General features: G+C 41.4%; 1 protein-coding gene across 1 annotated transcript in view; it reads right to left on the bottom strand.

Moving 5' to 3' along the window:
• Positions 1-19,301, bottom strand: part of RASSF6 (Ras association domain family member 6) — a 42,621-nt gene extending 23,320 nt beyond the window's left edge. The window contains exons 1-3 of the mRNA XM_048846892.2: positions 19,089-19,301; positions 13,925-14,088; positions 13,301-13,393 (exon numbers count right to left, since the gene is read on the bottom strand). Of these exons, the coding sequence (XP_048702849.1) occupies positions 13,301-13,374 (74 nt within the window). The 5' untranslated portion in view covers positions 13,375-13,393; positions 13,925-14,088; positions 19,089-19,301. The remainder of the gene's footprint in view (positions 1-13,300; positions 13,394-13,924; positions 14,089-19,088) is intronic.
• Between the last annotated feature and the right edge of the window lie 3,074 nt (positions 19,302-22,375).

The following is a 22,375-nucleotide window of genomic DNA, read 5'->3' as shown; positions in this document are numbered from 1 at the left end:
GGTTCCAATAAGAAATGGTGCACCTAAGTTATTGTTCTTATTGGAACAAGGAGGTTGGTCTGGCCTCTGATTGATACATGGCTAGATTTACCTCGCTGCACCTTCTCTGTGAGTGAGTGCAGTGTGACCTAGAGGAATGAGTCCCCTAGACAGGGGAGGAGGCAAATGAGTACAAAACAAATCTGGTCTATTTCTTGTTTTGATCCACTCCATCTATCTTTTACATCTTTGGCTGGCAGCAGACGGTGCAGAAGGACTGCATGCCATCCACATCTCATGGCTGCTCGGCAGAAGATGGTACAATACGACTGCTAGCCATCCTCATCTCTTGCCTGCCCGGCAGAAGATGGTACAGTACGACTGCTAGCAATCCGTATCGCCTGCCTGCTCACCATAAGACGGTTCAATAGGACTGACTGCAGGACTAAAGAGAATGACCTGGTCAAGTCACTCCAAATTTAGTCCCTGCGCCCATGTCTGCCCAGGCGCTCCCAGCCGATGTGGCCAGGAGCACCTCGGACACGACGAGGACGGCTACCAGTCATACTGCACCGTCTGCTGCCAGAAGGCAATGGGTTGCTGCTACTGTGTAGCAATGCCGCACCGCGTCTGCCAGCACCCAGGAGACATACGGTGACGGTTACCTGAGCGAGTTCCATGCTTGCCATGGTATGGCGTCTGCACAGGTAACTCAGGAAAAAAGGCGCGAAACGATTGTCTGCCCTTGCTTTCACGGAGGGAGGGAGGGAGGGAAGGGGGGCCTGACGATATGTACCCAGAACCACCCGTGACAATGTTTTAGCCCCATCAGGCATTGGGATCTCAACCCAGAATTCCAATGGGCAGCAGAGACTGCGGGAACTGTGGGATAGCTACCCACAGTGCAACGCTCCGGAAGTCGACGCTAGCCTCGGTACTGTGGAAGCACTCTGCCGAGTTAATGCACTTAATGCACTTAGAGCATTTTCTGTGGGGACACACACACTTGAATATATAAAACCGATTTCTAAAAAACCGGCTTCTATAAATTCGACCTTATTCCGTAGTGTAGACATACCCTTAGGAAGTCTGTTAAGGAGAGCTTCAATTAGTGTCCACCATTCCCAGGTAACACTCAGAATTCACAGCCCTGACCCTTTTCTAAGACCATGATCCACAGAATAGCATTTGTTTCAAAATGTAAGGCAGATTGATACTACTGAGGAGGTATACCATAAAATAAGTGAGGCACAGCCAGAAAAGGAAGAATACTGGAAATAAAGCTTACATAGTCCATCCAGTCTAGGAAATTTACAAACTTTGCACTGCTCCTAGATATCAAACTTAATAACACCTCTAACTTTCCAAATGGAAAGGAGTAGAGCCAGGAGGCCTGTGAAACTCTGGGTGACAATATTCAAGGTAAAGAAGACCAGTGTAAAATGTTAAGTTTCTCCTTATTTGGGATGGTGCTATAGAACAGACAGGAAAGAAAACCTTTACTGTAGATCCACAGAGAATGCAAATCTCTGTGAAATTGAGAGACAGAATTCTGAAAATCTGGATCTCCAGTTGAACAATTCTGGGACAAATATATGGGGCAAAATATTATTCCACTGTAGTTTTGCCTTTGACTTCAATGGGGGCTGGATCTCATTCATGATATTCAAAAACAAAAAGGGAGAGAATGCAATATATAAAATCTCCCCACTGTATTTTCCACTGCATGCATCCAATGAAGTGAGCTGTAGCTCACGAAAGCTTATGCTCAGATAAATGTGTTAGTCTCTAAGGTGCCACAAGTACTCCTTTTCTTTTTGCGGCTACTACTCTGAAATAATACAATAGCTTGTGCTTTTACCATATGCAAAGGGGTTCTAAGTTAAAAGTTAAAAACACATGTAGGTGGCAGTCATCTCCCCTAGCTCCAATACTGAAGGAGCAGATATGCAGAGTTTAACATATACTAACAGTGAACAGGGCTGCTATACACACAAGCCACTGTATGATATGAGAGAAGGGTATATTAATCAGTTACACATTATAGCTTTGTGGCAGTTTGTTAGTGATTACCACACATCCTGTTGGAGGCATATTTCCCTCTGGAATATTGACCTGCATTTTTCTATCAATTCTTTTAAAAGGATCGTGTGACAGGGTGCTGGCCAGGAGGTCCTGAGCCAGCCCTCTGTTAGCCCAGCTCCAATTAAGAAGCATTAATTGGGGCTGGCTCGGTATGTCACACCTAATTGATAGAAGGGAAGCACCTCCGGGCCTCATTAGCCAGGGGGCTATATAGGGCTGGCAGGAAGGAAAAGAAAGAAAGAAGCTATGGGCTGGGTGTCCCTGCTTGCTGGAGAAGCTAGCTGTCCCCCTCCTAGGTTGCTAGTTTGGAGCCATCTGTAAACAGAAGGTGGTGGGAACTGACACTGTAAATAAAAGGCACTGGTGATTGCACCCAGAAGAGGTCTCATGCTGATTTGTGAGTGCAGGGGTCCCTTAGTGTGAGGGCAACCGAAGGCCCTGTGACAGATAGTCAAGGTTGTTTTAGGTTTCATAGTAGCAGTCGTGTTAGTCTCTAAGGTGCAACAAGTACTACTGTTCTTTTTGAGGATATAGACTAACATTTATTTGAGCATAAGCTTTTGTGGACTGTAGCCCACTTCATCAGATGCATAGAATGGAACATATAGTAAGAGGATATATATACACATGCAGAAAATATGAAAAGGTGGAAGTTGCCAGACGAACTCTAAGAGGCTAATTAATTAAGATGAGCTATTATCAGCAGGAGAAAAAAAAACTTTTGTAGCGATAATCAAGATGGCCCATTTCAGACAGTTGACAAGAGGTGTGAGGATGCGTAACATGGGGAAATAGATTCAATTAGTGTAATGACCCAGCCACTCCCAGTCTCTATTCAAGCCTGAGTTAATGGTTTCTAGTTTGCAAATCAATTCAAGTTCAGCAGTTTCTTGTTGGAGTCTGTTTTTGAAGTTTTTCTGTTGCAAAATTGCCACCTTTAAGTCTGTTACTGAGTGATCAGAGAGGTTGAAGTGTTCTCGTACTGGTTTTTGAATGTTATGATTCCTGATGTCAGATTTGTGTCCATTTATTCTTTGGCGTAGAGACTGTACATGGCCAATGTACATGGCAGAGGGGCATTGCTGGCACATGATGGCATATATCACAGTGGTAGATGTGCAGGTGAACGAGCCCCTGATGGCGTGGCTGGTGTGATTAGGTCCTATGATGTTGTTTTAGTTTGACTCAGTACCAGCAATAATGGTGCTAGAGAGTAATTTGCACTTTGTACCCAGATTCTATTAATGAGTAGTGAAGCAAGCAGGAAAACTGTGCCTTAAATAAATACTATGGTTAATTTTATTTACTTTGAAGAAGTTTTCTTTGGTGAGAGGAATATTAATGGGGGTTTGGTAACTGTATGTTTATTCTGCCTTAATTTGATGGAGCTATTAAATAACTACACGAGCTATTTTACTTTTCTTTTGCTTTCAGAGTTACAGAAAGATGTATCCACTCCACATTCAGGGGGAATGGGCATGAGAATGAAGATAGCTGCCCTTTCAATATTTCCAGGACAAAGACAATAAACCACAGACCTAAAATAGCATACCAATTAGTAACGAGCACAAAGTTTCCTGTACTGACATCTTGCAATGAAAATATGAGGGAAAGCAGACTGAATGCCCCTGGTCCTGCTGCTTGATGTTATTTATAGGTAGCTGGCATTTAAAAATGGCAGGAGGAGGAAATAAGTGTTTAAATCCCATTGTGTCAGGATTTAAAACACACTCACAACCTAGAAAAAAGGAAAATACTCTAAGCCAGAATGGGGAAGGTTCCAATAACACGTGCAGACCCTTTCTGGTGAATGTTCCTTTCTTCTTGAGTGCACATCTGACAAATTGTGTCTTATCACAAGTACCACAGACAGGCACGCCCTTTTGACATACTAGGCCCTTGAGATGGAAGGTGAGTATGATGGTGGCGGTTTTACACAAGTTTACCATAATTTGTTTAAGACTAGAGCTGTGCAAAACGTTTGCAGTGAAAACCAAACCCAGGGAAACTCACTACGTTTCAGGCTATATTATATATTTGAAATTCAAACCATCCATTGAATGATTTACTAAACATGGCTAGCAAATTTGAGGAGGATTTTGAACAAGCATGGCAGAATTTATGAATCAGGAGAAAGCTGGTTGTTTCAGCTGATGATTGATTTTAGATTGTGGGTTTGATCAAACCTGAAACTGAAAGCAGAACCAGAGGTACAAACCCATGCAAATCACTGCCAGAGGGCCTAATCCGTTAAGCACAATAAATATTAATAAAAACCTGTCTGTGAGCAAAGCAAACACACAGCACCTGCAAACTCACCCAAGTAAACAAAAGGCATGTACACATTTGTTGAAAACACACTGCACACACCTACTCTTAGAGCTATTATTTAATTAATCCCTTTGCCAATGATGATTTACAGAGGGAGTGGAAAATTACAAGAATATATTTATAGTAGTGTCAGGAAAAAGTGACATTTAAATCACGCACAGGATCATAAAGAGCAACAGATTACTGTGTAAATATTAGAACTGACCCTTAGTTGACCAGGAACCTAAAGAAGAATCATGTACAATATCTATATATTGTTAAGGCCTTGCAGTGTACAATCCTTCACAAGCAAGTAGAACGTTTAATGTTGGCAATGGGAGTTAATTGTATTGATTGAGGACACTGTATGGTCCTGAATAAGTGATCATAAGTAAATAAGTGAATAGGGAAGCCTGATGTGAAAGACTAAGGGCCTGGTTTTGAACAGTGTCTCAAACCAGCTTCCCATTTTCCTCCAGCAACTATTACTTGGATGTTCCTCCAATGTGATTTGTGCCTGCAAGTACCAGAAAGCACGCATAAATGATTAACATATTGATGGATAGTAGAACCGATCAGAGGATCACAAGTTTGTTTTGGGGCAACTTTTAAGGTTTTGACATTTGTTTTTGTTCTGCATTGATGTGAAAATGAAGCTTTTCCAACATTTTCATGAAAACTGAATTCTGGTGAAATGTCCATTTTCAGATCGAAAACTGAGCTTTTCAGTTTGGAAGTGGAGTGGGGGTTGTCTGTGTCCAAAACATGAGCTTTTCAGTTCAGGGGGTAGAGGGAGAGAGAGAAACTCTTCCCGACCCGCTTTTAGGACACTTGCCTGGGATGTGGGAGACCCAGATCCAAGTCCCTGCTCTGCCTCATTCACAGCAGACAGTCCTCGTCCCAAAGAGCTTACAGCTGAAGACGAGAAGCAACAAAAGTTGGTATAACTGAAAGCAAAGATGGTGGACAAAGGAGGACGAGGGTGAGAGTGATAGCAACATATGGCGGTGTAGACTAGCTATATACAAGATTTGCAGCCTTTTACTTTAGAAAGGTATTAAATAATACATGGTGGGGTTATGAAAGACAGGAGTACTTTCCCTTCTGTCTGTTCCTTTACACTGTCTTACTACAAGTAAAGTAAGAGGTTTCTCTGAGGTTTCTGCCATATGTAACAATGTTCCTGTCTCTGCAGCCTACCAGCTCTTCTGTTTTCAAACCCCATTTTCTTCCTTGCCCTGTCTCTGTTTCTTCCTCTGTTAGTATTTAATTGTATTTAATTGTATTACCCATCTCTGCACATGCAAAGCATGAGGTAAAACAGTCTCTCTGAAAGATACTAAACAGAACAGCATTGTATTGTACTTTCCTAAGGAGCATAGGTCTGAAGTGGCTCCTGAAGCTAATCTCTTCTTTGGTGGTGCGCCCTTTATTCAGTACTAGATTGAGGCATTAGGGCCCACTAAAGTCAATAGGACTTTTTCCATTGACTTCAGTTGGCTCTGGAATAGGACCTTATTGTATGGATCAACAGCCCTGTTGACCAAAGTGATCCCCCCAAAAATAATGTTTCCAGTAGCTCCCCCAACTGGAGAGCAGTTTTGGGGCCAAAGGGTTTTGGCTAATAAAGCAACTATTAGCTGCCATTTGTCCTTGCCTTTAATCATAGTGAGAATGTTGAAAACACTTCCCTGTATTGAATTGGATTTGCTTGTCATTCATCCTTTGTGTCCTATCAGCCAGGAAAAAACAGCAAGATGTTTGAGTCATCCCAGAACAAAATAATAAATAGAAAGCTTGAAATACAAAGAGAAGTGAAACAAACCATGACAGATAAGACATTTGCCTGTAATATCTCTGGGAGACCTTATCAAATTAAGTTTAAGTATAGTTAGGGTCCATTGCATTAAATGAATGGTTTAGGTATTATTGTGGGCCAGAATTGTATGTAACCTCTCTCTAGGGAGGGAAGGGGGATGTGAACCCTGGAAAGTGTTATAAACTTCAAGGGACTATACTGACCAACAGGCCACACAAGAATGGACTTTTGGGACAAAACAGTGTCAAGTGGTTTGCCAGAGGAATTTTTTGAAGCTGTGCCCTGAGGAAGAGACCATTGTCTGCTGATTAACTGTTCCCAGAGTCTCATGATCAAAGGCCAAAACTGTATAAAGGAAAGACTTATCTATTCCTGGGGGTGGAAGAAGGAGGTACCAGTTGTGCACTAGACTGTTGTGAAATTGTAATAAACAGAAAAAAACTTTTCTCGGGTTTGAAGGACTGACTCCTACCACAGCCCTTGCTGGAGTTGGGGATGATCTCCAGTAAGCTTTTTAGCATGTGTGCAGGTGCTTTTATTGTTTTTAAACATCTTCTCTGCAATGCTTTCACCTTAATAATAAATGTGCTTGCTTAGAAAGGGCTGTGGGGTAACTTGTGACTGCTGGCAATTACAGGTGCTCATAGCCTTCGGCGAGTTAGCAAAGCACAGACTCTGGTCTGTTTGCATGCTCTGGTTTGCAGGAGATAACAGTGTAGGCAGGGTACCATGCAGCGTGAAAACCTCTGATCATGAGGGTGACACACACAGGTCTCTACCCAAATGAGGGCTGAGGAGTCAGGAGTGGGTGCCTTCGAGAGCCACAGAGGGGGAATATAGGCAATGTTGCCCTGAACCATGTCAGAAACAAACAAGCAAAAAATTCCCTGTCGTATGACTGATGACGACTAGGGTCAACAATGTCTTTGACCATGCAGGTGCCTCAAAAATATTGGAGGGTAAAATTCAGCACTTTTTTTCAGAAATATGTAGCATTTGAGCTCCTGCTGATCCTGAATGCAAGAATCTCCAAAAAGTCATGAATGAAATTTTTTTTCATGCTTTGAAAGCTTTTAATTATGACATTTTAATCTGTGCATAATCCATCCACTTGGCAGTGATGACTCAACAGCTAGGAGGTTGGTTGATGGGTTCCTTTCTGTAAAGGTTGCCAGTTCCTTGCTGGAGAAGGGATAAAGAAAGCGTTTAACAGCTTTGGTCTAACACTGAGGGCCATATGTGGCCCTTGATCCATGCATGCTGCAAGTCCTATAGACAGCAATGAGAACTTTAGCCATGGACTGAGGGCATTGCATGACCCTGTGGGGGTTACTTTTGAGATTGGTTCTATATCAGGTTAAAATAGAGACTAATCCTGAAAAATCTTTACTCAACTTTAATCAGCGCTTGCTCAGGCAAAACACCCACTGACAGCTGTCTGTGGGAGTTGACATAAATAAAAACTAACACCCTCATCAGGTGCAATAAACATCATCAGATTCATCATCAGGTGCATCAGTGCAATAAACAGTGTGACTAAAATTGTGCAAACCATTTGGAAATAAAGTCCTATAGGGGAACTTTGGTAGCAGATCAGATTTACTTGTCCGGTATGCTTTCTGCCTGACTGTGGGACCTTCGAAAATAGTTTAGAAGACCAAAATGGACTTGACTTAAGTGATGTTAATTTTCTTTCCTTATTAAAATATAAGGAACTTACTATATATTTGTATACACAGAGTGGTTAAGATTTTTCAAGTTGACTACAGGGAGCCGTGTGGTTAAATCACGTAACTGGCATTGATTTTCTCAACCACTGTTTTTAAGCACAGACATCCCTATGCTTGGTGGGAGGCTGGGTCTTTCAGTGAGGGCCCTGAGATACTTAATGACATTTGTCATTAAAAACTGCTGAGTATGAACAGTGTTCAGATTACAGCTGGGTGAAATCATTTAGAAAAAACACAAGAATTTGCTTGAAACTTCACCCTCTTTCCCCAAATCAAATCTAATCACTTAAAGGTTTGGTTTGAATACATACTCCCTCCTGCCTATTCTCGAAGCCCTTCTCCATCTCCGTGACCCCAAACAAGGCCCTTAATGCCCTCTTCTCTGAGCCCAAACAGGCTCTCCAGTCCTTAGCATGGCCCCATCATGGAGTTTTAGATATGAAGTCTTCCTCAAGCTAATGCAGGGCAGAATCCAGTCCTCAGAGCTGGGCTGTTTTTCCATTATCTATTTCAAAATCAACCCCTCTTCTTGTTGAATTGTGACATTATTGATCACATTACAAAACAATGTTATGACAAGCAGTATCCATTACAAACAACAGGGTCATAGGAGCAGCAACAGGGATAACAGTGGGGGAATCTTCTCAACATCTTAGATGTCTATATACAAACGGGGGACCATGGGGAATAAACACGGAGAACTGGAAGTCCATAAGCTAAATTCTGATTAAACTGGCATCACAGAGACTTAGTAGGATAAGTCTCATGACTGGAATATTGGTATAGAGTGGTGTAGCTTGTTCAGGAAGCACAGGCCGGGGGAAGAAGGCAGGAGGTGTTGCATTATACGTCAGCGATATATGCATTTACTCTGAGATGTAGAAGGAATTGAGAGGCAGAGCAGTTGAAAGCCCCTGGGTGAGGATAAGAGGTGGAAAAAGCAGAGGCTATGTCAAGATAGGAGTCTACTACAGACCACTAAATCAAGAGAAGTTGGCGGCGGATGAGGCATTTCTAGAACAAAACAGAAATATATCCAAGACATAAGACCTGGTAGTAATGGGGGTGTCAGAATCTCTTGATGTAGTCTTCCGAGGGGTCCCAGATTCTCCTAACCAGCCCTCTTCAGTTTGTTTTCAGTCCAGGAACTCTCATCTTAAATGGAGTCTATCAGCCCTTCAACTCCAGGGCTTGCAGTCTCCTGGTTGCTTTCTCAGAGGCAGCCTGGCATAGGGCTGTCACCCCTTCGCTATCTCAGGCCTTTCTGCCTCATTCTCCGTATTCTCCCCTTTACATTGTCTTGTTTTCTATATTGGTCACAGCTGTGGGTGCCTGTCTCCATGATTGGCAGTTCTGGCAGCCGTGTGGAAGTGCAATCAAGCGGATTGCCTGTAAGCGGGAGAGACTCTCCTCTTTCTTCTGCCTAGGCTCATTATGGGGTTTGTAAAACCCATTACAGGGGATTAACTACCCCAGTATCTTTTGGAAAAGTAACATGACAAAATATCCAATAAATTCTTGGATTGTACTGGGGACAACTTTATGTTTCAGAAAGTGGAGGAAGTAACCAGGGGGACCGCCATGTTGGATTTGATTCTGCCTAACAGAGAGGAACTGGCTGTGAATCTGAAGGTAGAAGGCAATTTGGGTGAAAGTGATCATGAAAGGATAGATTTCATGATTCTAAAGAAAGGAAGGAATGGGAGCAGCGGGATGAGGACAAATCAGACTTTAACAAACTCAGAGAACTGGTAGGTAAGATCCCATGGAAAGAAAATCTAAGGAGAAAAGGAGTTCAGGAGAGCAGGCCATTCTTCAAAGAGACAACACTAAAGGTGCAAGAGGAAACACTTCTGATGCAAAGGAAAGAGAAGGAGAACGGTAAGAGGCCAATATGGCTCCATCAGCATCTCTTTAATGACCTGAAAATCAAAAAGGAACCCTACAAAAAGTGAAATGTGGTCACATTGCTAAGGATGAGTACAAAAGAATAGCACAAGTATGTAGGGACAAAAACTCAGGAAGGATAAAGCACCAAATGAGTTACTCCTAGCAAGGGACAGCAAATGCAATAGAAAAGGCTCTATAAATACACTAGGGGCAAGAAAACGATGAAGGAAAGCATAGATTCTTCCATGGAGGGGAAGAAGAGCTAATAATGGATGGCATCAAGAAGAGTGAGGTGTTTAATGCTTATTTTTCTTCAGTCTTCACTAAAAAGATAAAATTGTGACCAGATACTTAACACAATATTAACAAGGGGGAAGGAATGCAAGGGAAAGAACAGATTAAAGAATATTTAGATAAATTAGACATATTCAGGTTCGTAGGACTTGAATAAATGCACCCGAGGATACTGAAGGAACTAGCTGCAACAATCTCAGAATAGTTAGCATTATCTTTGAGGACTGGAGAAGGGCAAACATAGTACCTATCTTTAAAAAGAGGAACAAATAGGACCAAGGGAACTATAGACCAGTCAGCCTTTCATACCTGGAAAGATACAAGAACAAATGATCAAACAATCAATTTGTAAGCACCTAGAGGATTATAGGATTACAAGCAATAGCCAACATGCATTTGTCAAGAACAAGTTATGCCAAACCATCTTAACTCACTTCTTTGACAAGGTTACTGGCCTAGTGGATAGGAGGGAAGTAATAGATGTTATGATCTAGATTTTAGTAAGGGTTCTTACACAGTCCCACATAACATTCTCATAGGCAAACTAGGGAAATGGGGTCTAAATTAAATTACTGTAAAGTGGGTGTACAACTGGTTGAAAAATCTTACTCAAAGAGTAGTTATCAATGGCTGGCTGTCAAACTGATGGGACTGGGGAGAGAGGGAGGTTATCTAGTGGGGTCCATAGGTCTCTCTCCTGGGTCTGCTACTATTCAGTATTTTCATTAATGATTTGGATGATGGAGTGGAGATTATGCTTATCAAATTTGCAAGATGAGACCACCTGGGAGGGGTCAGAGGACAGAATTAGAATTCAAAACAATCTTGGCCAATTGGAGAACTGGTCTGAAATCAACAAGATGAAATTAAATAAAAACAAGTATGACACTTAGAAAGGAAAAATCAAATGCACAACTATAAAATGGGGGAATGACCGGATAGTGGAAGTACTTCTGAAAAGGATCTGTTGATTATAGTGGATCACAACTTAAATATGAGCCAATAATGTGATGCACTTGCAAACAAGGCTAATATTATGGCGTGTCATATGTAAAATGCGGGAGGTAATTGTCCCACTTTACTTGGCTCCGGTGAGGACTCAGCTGGAGTGCTGTCTCTAGGTCTGGGCACCATACTTTAAGAAAGATGTGGACAAACTGGAGAGATTCCAGAGGAGAGCAACAAAAATTACAAAACGTTTAGAAAACCTGAGCTATGAGGAAAGGTTAAAAAAAACTGAGCCTATTTAGTCTTGAGAGAAAAAAGACTGAGGGGAGACCTGATAATCTTCAAATATGTGAAGGGCTGTTACAAAAGAGGACGGTGATCCATTGTTTTCCATGTCCACTGAAGATAGGACAAGAATTGGCTTACTGGGCAGCCAGGGAGATTTTGGTTAGATATTAAGAGAAACTTTCTAACTTTAAGGATAGTTATGCACTGGAATAGGCTTCCAAGGGAGGTTGACAAATCCTCATCACTGGAGGTTTTTAACAACAGGTTAGACAAACAGCTCTCGGTGGACTAGGTTTACTTGGTCCTGCCTCAATGCAGGGGGCTGGATGGACTAGATGACCTCTCAAGGTCCCTTCCAGCATGATTATGCTGGTGTTTTCTGTGGGCACCTTTAATAAGGGTGTTTATCAAGAGAAGAGAACGTGCTGTGCATACCAGCCAGCTCATTTCACACGCCCCTTTGTTCTCTCTTGATCCACCCCTTGGGCAAATTGAAGACAATGGGCTTGTGTTGTGGAACACTGTGCAGGACAGTACTGAAAGAGGCATGTGTAATAACAGCAGATCCAAAGTTACCGTCATGGAAAGATACAATATGAACGATATATCTGAAGTGGTTTTAGTCAGCAAACACTATTTTAATGCCCATTCATTTTCAAATGTTCATTTCCCTTAAAGCAGAGAAACGTGCATGGTAATAGAAAGATTGAAAAACCTCTGCTTTGATCCAGGTCTCTCAGCCAGTTAATTAGGCACATGTGTATTTACAAGAAGCAAAAGGCTTTGGCTGGCTTAGTGCCTTATCGGGAGCTCGTGTGCTGTGCTCTCACAAATTTAAATTGGTTAATTACTGGTGAGACCAACCGCATGGTGTCCTAAAGCAGAATTATCATAAAGGGAATGATGACTAAGCATGGAGCACATAGGTAGGTAATAATTATGTGCCATGGGTAAGGTTCTGATGTCCCTGTTTACAATGAGTAGTTCCCTTGAGTAATGCTATTGAAATCAACAGGCCCACACAGGGTAAGGTGCTACTGAACCGGAGTAAGGGGGTTTGAGTCTGGTCTGATATTTGAAAGTATAAACACTAAGGGACAGATTGTGATGGGTCTGTGCATGGGGGCATAGGGAGTGGGGGAAAAGGACAGTCACAACCCCTGTACTTGCTTAGGGACGGCTCCCTCTGTGGGTCCCCTGGTATGTACATCATCCCAAAGGGGCTCAAAGAAAGGCAGGGAAGAGGTGGGGCAATGGACCCCATTCCTGTCACACTGGCCCACATATCAAGCCAGGTACTGCCTGGGGAGGAGGCTCTATGTCCTACAGGACGGTGCAATCTCTGCAGTTGCCTTGTGCATCAGAAAGCTCAGGGTTTAGTATAATATCAGGAAAACTTCTTGACAGCAAGATCTACCCTATGACTGTGGAACAGTCTGCCAAGGGAAACATAATGCCAGCTCCATTCCTGGAGACTTTTCAGACTTGACCGAACAAACATGTACATTTGTAGGAGGATGGAGCAGATGACGTGATAGGCCTCTGCGCATCTCTCATGTAGACAATTTGGAGAAAGATGTCTGGTCCAAGTTTTCAAAAGAGCAAGGGTTAGGCCCCCAAACCCTATAAAACCATATTTAGACCCATAAACCGGATTTTAGAGGTGACGAGCATCCACTTCTCATACACCAAATTTTAATTTATGCACCCATGTTAGAAAATGTTGGCCTCTATGTCTGTGTACAAGTCAATCAAAAAGATGAAAAGCCCAGTTCTGTAAGACCAATATGTGTGAATACCTGTTGACTTCATTCTGTAAGTAGATTGCTAGTAGGATCAGGCTCTGAACATCTGCATTATTATTATAGACAACATTTATCCTTTACAGAATCTAATCTTAACGAATAAGTGGAACAGATCATTACCAAGACATTAAATATTCTTACAGAAAAGTTACCTAGTAATGTACTTGTCCTTGTTGATGGAAACAGCAGATGGTAGATGTTGCGATTTCATAGTCACTTTCTTCATTTATTCGGATTAGATGGCACTACATAACAGGAACAGAAGTACTAATCATTGTTCATTACATCTCTCTATTTGCAATGTAGTTTCACTTAATAGATTCATAGATTTTAAGGTCAGAAGGGACCATTATGATAGTCTAGTCTGACCTCCTGCACAACGCAGGCCACAGAATCTCACCCACCCACTCCTGTAACAAACCCCTAACCTAGGTCTGAGCTATTCAAATCCTCAAATCATGTGCTACACTCGGAAAATTTGTTTTTGTATACTTGGTTTTTCCTAAAGTTTGGGACTTGACATTAAAATAATGTCATTTTTCTTTGATGGAACATGATATATTCTGTGCTAGCACTATAAAAGAAGGCCATTCCCACTATAGGTAGGACTATTACTATACATAGTCCATACTGTTCCTATAATATAAGGGGACTATATGTACTATGTATAGTAATACTCCCAAATACTACAGCTTACAACGGTGTTACTAATTCAAACGATTTGCAGCAACTACTCTAAAATACTTCAGTATTATTTTACAAGAGAGGCTCAATACCAGGACGAGACTAGAATCCTTGTCACAGCATAGATTAGCTCATGGACAACTGATGTAAAGTTGCCTCAGGTCACAAAGCGAAAGTGTCCTAGCAAGTAAAGCTGAACCAGGTTCCCGTGGAATTGGATGGGAAACGTAGAAATTCCAGTTGATCCAGTGGAGTCCTGTGGCACACAAAGTAAAAAAGCAGAGGTATTAAAAAGAAACCAAGGATACTAATTGCAATATTATCGACTGCTTTCCATATAGCTGTCTCGGCACTGCGTAAGCTAGACCAATGAGACTCCAAGAGTGAATTCCTGGGAAGTATGATTATGGAGTTTTGGCTGTTCTCAATTCATTCCACGGTATTAGAAATAAAAGGCAGGCTGAGTAGGGTGTAACTGAAGAGAATGAAGATTAAGCTTTTTCAGTGAAGTATCATTTGTCAGGCTTGTGTTGTGGTACATGGACAAGAAGAGATAAAGTTACGAATATAAATCTCTCAAATATCTAAGGGCTAAATTCAGAGATCCTTACCTCAGCTTTTACTCAGTCCGTATGCTGGCAAATGTCAATTGAAGCCAATTGGTGTGCATTTGTTTGAGGAATGAGTAAAAACTGAATGTCAAATGCTGCTCTCATTTATACCCGTGTGAACCTGGACCAGTTCCACTAAGATGTGTGGATGAGCTGGAGGCCACAAAGCCCAGGTCAAAGGAGGGTCTGGGTGAACCCAGCTTTACATCTGCAGTAATGGATACAATAAAAGCATTTGAAGAAGTGAAGTTCAGAATGGCCAGAAATGAGAAGTGGGAAAATTAAAAATCAGAAAGACCCTGGTGCATGCCAACCTCTAATCTCTCTCCTTTAGACAAGATTTGATCCTCTGAAGAGAGATCTTTTATAACTGGATACATTTATAGTATATAGATATCCAAAATAAAAATAAAATACATTTAAACAAATATTAGCAAGCAAAGAGGCTTATCATCCCATTTATAGAATACCTTTATCCCATCCATCCACTACACCTTGACATACAAGAGCATCTGAGGTAGCCTGGAAAGAAAATTTGCAGTCACGAAAGCAGGAGACACCAGAGGACTGGATGCTCTGCATACTGATTTTAGACGAAGAAGGTAGGGAAAGGATTCTAACAGTTGGTAAGTCTAAGAAAGCTAGTCATTAGCATGCATCATTATGTCCCCATAGATTTAAATCCTACAACTTAACCTATAAGAACAGAAGGGACTATAATTAAACAACTTTATGGGTAAAGACGTGCAAGAAACTTTCCCCCCGCCAAACTCAGAGTTAAGTCACTTATCAAGAGCTCACTGAAGTCAACTGAAAGAGTCTCATTGACTTCAATGGGCATTGGATCATGCTGAGTCCAATTAAATATACGTTCTGAGAAATGAAATCTGCTCAGTGATTACTGTACAACAGAGAATGTTCTGGTGGATGACTGAAAATGGAGATCCCTAACTACAACTTTCATTATATTGTATTCTCTTCCTCAGTGTATTTTATAGGAACCATCTAATGTATTCTGAAGTAATTTATTTTGATTTAATCTGATTTATTAACTAACACTGATAGCTAGACACTAGTTTATACCAAACGGAACCTGTGTGTCAGTCCAGATGGCTACCCCATTATTCACTGATAACAGTTAAGAAAAAATAAAGAGTCGACCATGCATAAATAACCCTTTTTCATACTTTGAGAAAATTTTATTTTTATGGTTGCATGGGTCTCTGGCTGGCCAGCAATACACAATTAGGTTTGTCCCTTATATGTAACAGAATGTAGCTGACCAATAAGAGCCGAGTGACACATTGCCTCTAACACCCAGCACTACAGGTAAAATTATTAAATCTAGATTATTTGCTCTCGAGTTGCTTTGTTGATCACAGAGTTAACAGATTATTTGTTATATAGTAGCAGTCAGGTCATTTATTCAGTTAAGGAGTGGATCCCAAGAGCTGCAGATGGCTTCCTACACAGTGAAGAGCATCTTTTGTATGGGGGAAGATTTTTTACTGATGGCCTAATCATCCACTGCACACACACAGAGCAAAAGCCCTCCCTTGAAGACATTTGCCATGGATATGCTCAGGGGGACTCATAATAGAGCTGAATTTTGTCTCAATTTTGATATGCTGATAAAACTTTCCATCCAAATTTCAAATTTTGATGATGAAGGCCAAACACAAGGCAACCAACCAACCAGTAATATTTTCACAATTTCCCCCCACATGGATGAAACATTTCGAGTGACCGGGGGGGAGGGGAGGGGGGTTAGGAAGAAAGGGTGTGGTGAGAAGATTTTACAAAATTTTCATTACTTTTATTTCTCTGGCCAGTGCTGCTTACAATGCTCTTCTGAAACAGGTGTTTAAGTCAATCTGTTGTGTTATAGCTACATGGTGAAATAGACCTGGCAGCCCTTGTACCTCTTTTGATACACGCATTTACACTCAGATCTGGAACCCGCAAGACTTCAAGTCTCAAACCCACACAGTTCATACCAGCTCCTGTTCTCTTTTTGCCTCCAACAGGACATGACAGTTGGGTTGTTGACTGGTTTCCATAGCAACTCGGTTGCCCAGGTCCTCCTCTCTAGGCTCTGCACATTCCTAAGGCAGGTCTGGCCTGGATCTATCAAGGCCAGACCCAGCTTTCATCTGGTCTGGCTCAGCTTTCTCAGGACACAAGTGCTGTCATGTATTAGGCAGCCAGCACCGCCCACCTCATCGCAGAACCTCCCTTGTTGCCTTACTCCAGGGAGGGCTTTGGCCTCTCCCAGTTCAGTTAGTTAGAGTGACTGATCTAGGAAACACCCCACCCTTTCCCCACACGTAGCCCAGCTCAGCTGAAACAAAAATAACCTTCCTGTGACCAATTTTATTAAAACCCAACACTACAGCTACCAAACACAGCAGCTTCTTGAGGGACTTGCATATGGGGGTTTTGAAAAAACTATTAGCTGTTCCTTCTTTATGCCTATAGGTGGAACACAATATATCAGTCTTATGCCGTTTACCCTTAGATCACACTGAAGTCAATGACAGTTGAGGGCATTCAGCACCTCACAAAAACACATGCATTATGCAGTTGCACAAATGACGATAGCATTTACCCTTGCATAAGCCTTAGTACTGCATAACTCTACAAAAGCAGCCATTGTCCTGACATATTCCAGTGCCTTGGTTTGTCTGTTTTCCACATCACCTCCCTTCTCCATGTTTGTCTCCTCCCCAGAACGGCGCAAAGGGAGTTTCCAGCACCATTTGCATAATGCTGCCCTTAAGATGATTGAGTGGGAAACAGTGAGATGAGACTGTTCGCTTCAGGAAGGACAATACAAAGTTGCCAGCTCTTGTGACATTACTTTGAGTCTGTTAATATTAGGTATTATCTTTTTACAGTTTCTCCCGCTATCTAGCTGTACCTTCATCTCCTGACATATAAAGAGATGTTGTGATGAAGAACAGGTTAAATACTGAGCTTGAGTCTTCTCTCAAACCGATTTTACTTTGGTATATTTCCACTGACTTACATGCCATTACTCCCAATTTATACCAGTGTAGGTCAGAGGAGAATCAGATATTCTTCCCTATACTAACTGAAAACATTTGGGGGAGGGGGGTGGCAAAAACAATGCAAATTCAGGTCAACTGAAATATGTCAAATTTATGTCAAAGTTACAAATTGTTTGCCAAAAAATTCCAACAAAAATCAAAATGTTTCACTGAAATTTTTAAATGAAAACGTTTTAATTTTTCAATTCAGAATGACTTTCAATATTTCCTTCAACTTCATTAAAAACAGAAAACGCAAGAAAGTTCAAAAGTGAAACTTTCATTTTTAAGTGTTTTCTTTCAAACCAAACTGAATTTGATCTTCTGATTCACCAAAAATCTCAAAAAACAAAAACAAAAACAAAAAATCTGGTCAATCCAAAATTATTCCCTCCTCCAAAGTTTTTGGAACTCTCACCAAACCAAGACATCCTTTATTCACATAGCTTTACTGTTTGCCTCAGATTCTAGTGCAGTTCAGCCATCTACATTAGAAGGACCATACAACAAAATGTATACCTCATAGGATGCAGGGCTTAACATTATAGATACAAGGGTGTAGGAGTGACCTTTAATCCTTTCTTTCTTAGGTTCCATGAGGTCTGGTACTTTATGGATTATTTCTTGTTTCAGTATGTATCCTGGTATTTGTTTTTGTTGATTTGGTTTTATTTAATATTTGTGGATGTAAACGTGTTATGTAAAAAGTAATCCATTTTTCATCAGCATAAAATGGATTTTATCTGCTTTTATACTGTTCTGTGATGCTGTAAGTTAGGTGTAGCGTCCTGAGCACCCAACGTAGATTGTGTTTTGAAGGACCTTATTTCTTCCCAGTGCCTCAATAGTACTGATGGAAAATAAAGTTCATTCCTATGATGTGTTATTTTGCATAAGTTTGGACAACCTGAAAGATGACAAAAAAACCCACCATAACTGTTTCAGTGCATAACACAGGGCCAGACTCACTGGTATGATAACACAGGTTAACTGGCTGAATAAATCAGGTATTACAGCTAGCTTGGGCCACTGTAGCAGTGCAAAGCACCTCAAGTTTACTGATGAATGTGGCCCAGTATCTCTAGTGTCAGACAGAAAGAGATAGAACTATAAGCATGCCTTGTCCTATTTGCCTCGGTAAACATTATACACGGGCTTTAATAAAAGGCTTACGTTAGCTATTCTGTTCTAATAATGGATGACTGACATTTATGCAGAGGAAGCATTTTTTATGGATTCCTGCTACCAGGGAAAAGTAAGGTCAACGTGACCTTTGAAAATATAGTTGTGATAGCATTAATGAAAAATAGCAGAGACACCTCACCAGAGACTTATGGCTTCTGTTTAGCTACAAGACAGGTACAAAACACTTTCCTCTGCCTATCCTGAATTGCAGGGACTACCTTTAAGTATGAGCGTCATCTTATAAAAGATCGTTTCTGAAGGTGAGCACTAACATGTCTCCTTTGCTCTAGTACACTAACCAGCTGAAAGGAATTTGACACGCAGTCTCTACAATGCCGTAATACCAATCACTTACTGACACTGCACATTGAACAGAAAGCAGAAGTGCGGCTCCAGCTAAATTCACTTACCTGTATGTGTGATCAAAACCAGCTGAAAAGTAACAGAGGAGTTTCACGTGCCTTTTTATTGAGCCCCGGACGAAGCATGACAGCACTGTACTCTACCTGACAGTTGCCTCCAACAGTTTTATGCAAGAGTCCAGGAGCTGTTAATTGTTACTTTGCTCAACAAGCAGGGAAGTGTTGGAAACACGAGACACTCCCTGTACCTTGGTGCCTGTTGGGAGTGTTTGCTTTCCTTTCTATGAGCAGCTGATAGGAGCACTCCCTACTCAGGGTCACACACCTAAGGGAAGTGGATTGACTATTCTTGTTAACACTTTAATCGCTGATTTTATCGTGGAAGGCAAACTGTTGATGCTAACTAGCTATTTACTGGCCAGATGCATCCTAAAAACATTCACCACCTGTTTTCAGTGCAGAGTAGAGCAGAAGAATTACTTCTTGTGTCTTGCTTACAACACTCCTAATACATCCCAGAATGATGTTTGCTTTTTTTTGCAACAGCGTTACACTGTTGACTCACATTTAGCTTGTGATCCACTATGACCCCCAGATCCCTTTCCGCAGTACTCCTTCCTAGGCAGGCATTTTCCAGTTTGTATATGTGCAACTGATTGTTCCTTCCTAAGTGGAGTACTTTGCATTTGTCCTTATTGAATTTCATCCTATTTACTTCAGACCATTTCTCCAGTTTGTCCAGATCATTTTGAATTTTAATCCTAACCCCTCCCAGCTTGATATTGTCCACAAACTTATAAGTGTATTGTCTATGCCATTATCTAAATCATTGATGAAGATATTGAACTGACCCAGAACCGACCCCTGTGGGACCCCACTCGTTATGCCCTTCCACCATAACTGTGTACCACTGATAACTACTCTCTGGGAACGATTTTCCAACCAGTTTTGCACCCACCTTGTAGTAGCTCCATCTAGGTTGTATTTCCCTAGTTTGTTTATGAGAGGGTCATGCGAGACAGTATCAAAAGCCTTACTAACGTCAAGATATAGACAGTATAAAAAAAAAAACTTATGGGTTTAGATTTCAAGCTACTCAAAAGTCGCATGTGCTTAGATCCAGAGTTTTAGTGCAGGTTTACACTACAGCTTAGGACTCATGAACATTTCAATGCTCTGCGAGACAGGAAAGGGATAACATTCACACTCATGCCTGTGAACTGAAGTGAAGATACAAGCAACCAATGATTCTAAGTGGGTCACCCAGTTGAAAACCTGAACCACACTTACCATTTTTACAGTCCAGTTTTTGCCTGGACCTTTATTTGGCAGTTCGGGGGTGTGGAGGTAATTCTGGAAAAAGAATATTTAAAATTTAGGGCCAGGTCCTAAATCAGCATAGCTTCACTGCCATCAATGGAGTTACATCAATATACACCAGCTGAGGTAGACCGTTTTGGACCAATCTCAAATGCCCATAAAATAAATAATAATAAATCCTCAAATCGCTTAATATACACAGGGTCACCTGGAAAATCTTTTATTTTAACTATTTTTGTGGTTCAGTAAATGCAAAATTGTTCTAACCAGAAAGAGAAAAAGTTCTGTTGCCTGACTGACCTGATCTTGGCTCAGGTTTGTTTGTATCTTTTGTTTCTACTGTGGAACCCCCACTCCCAGCTATGGCCTAATTCTGATCTCACTTGCTTTAAAGCCAAACATGAATAATGCCACTGAAACAACACTGAAGATCAGAAATAGGCAACACCCTGAAATAAAAAAAACCCACCAGCTTTAAATTAGAACACATAGGAACAGAAGAACCACCATACTGGGTCAGACTAGGGGTCCATCAAGCCCACTATCCTGCCTCCTACAGTGGCCAGTCCCAGAGTTTCAGGGGGAGCACAGAGAACAGGGGAGTTTTTGTGAGAGATCCACCCCTTTCTTCCCTTCCCAGGTCCTGGCAGTCAGAGGTAGACGGTCACCCCAAGCACGGGGTTGTATCCCTGACCATTTTGGCTAATTGCCATTGACGGACCTATCCTCCATGAACGTAGCCAGTTCTTTTTTTGAACTCTGTTTTACTATTAGTCATCATGACATACCATGGCAATGAGTTCCACAGATTAATTATTTGTTGTGTGCAAAAGTACTTCCTATCGTTTTTATTGTGGGAGACCCATGGGTTTTTGTATTGTAGGAAAGAGTAAACAACGTCTCTTTATTCACTTTTTCCTTACCATTCATGATTTTATAGAACCCTATCATATCTGCCCCCTTAATTATCTCTTTTCTGAGCTGAAGAGCCCTAATCTTTTTAGTCTCTCCACATATGGAAGCCGTGCCCTATCTTGGATCATAAATTGTGGCTGCAAAAGGGGAGAGATGAGGAAAGATACTATGCTTTCATGCAGTAGATCTGCATGCCCCCCAAGCCTGCTTTATAGTTATATCAAACAAAAGGAGTGAGTTTAGTTATGCTGCATCCTTCTTTTGTTACTACAAGACAGGAGTTATTGTGGAAGTTGCAGGGCGTATGTGTGTACAGACACTAAGCTACATAGCGAATTACTTAAAAAATAAAGTCCTTATTTGGTCTAAATACGCCTAGCTTAGCTTAAGTCAGTGGAGCTACATCAATTTATACCAGCTGAGGATCTGACCCAGGGTCACTGGCAAATAGATCACTAGAGCAGTGAGTGATATTTGGGAGAACTGGAAGAAACAAGAGGGATTCACACTCAAATACTGTATTGGAAAGCCAGAACGAATGAATGAATGAATGTGCCCTTCGAAGATGAAGCAGGCAGCCTGGAATTTGGTGTAGCTTGTTTTCAAAGATATGCTACTATACGTACATAATGCACCACCTTAAGACAGATTTTCCCTCTCAAAGATTTCTGCTGAGAAGGGAACTACTCAAAGAACAACATTTATTAAACAGCTATTTGAAGAATCCCAGATACCTGCAGTATCCAGATCAGGTCCAGATCCAAATCTAAGAAAGACAAATTACAGAATCAGATCCTCATCTGATTGTAAGTGCTATAGCTCCTTTGAAGTTAATTTACATTAGCTGAGCATCAGTCCATGATTTCCCCCCCCCCCCTTGGGGGCACCATGGGGGTTCTTCTGTTGACATCTGCAAGAAGACAAGGAATTAAAAACAACTGGCTTAACCATATAACTCCTCTCAATCTTTAACCAGATTTTTGCAGTTGCTCTGCAGTGCCTCATTTTCATAGACAGCAGCAATGGGGTAGAGTCTGCCTTGTACCCACAGCCCTTGGTACAGGATGGTGCTGAGCTACATTGGCCCAGAGGGAGAACAA

Source organism: Caretta caretta, chromosome 4 (genome assembly GCF_965140235.1).
Source record: "Caretta caretta isolate rCarCar2 chromosome 4, rCarCar1.hap1, whole genome shotgun sequence".
NCBI lineage: Eukaryota > Metazoa > Chordata > Testudines > Cheloniidae > Caretta > Caretta caretta.
This window is presented reverse-complemented; position numbering and strand designations above follow the sequence as displayed.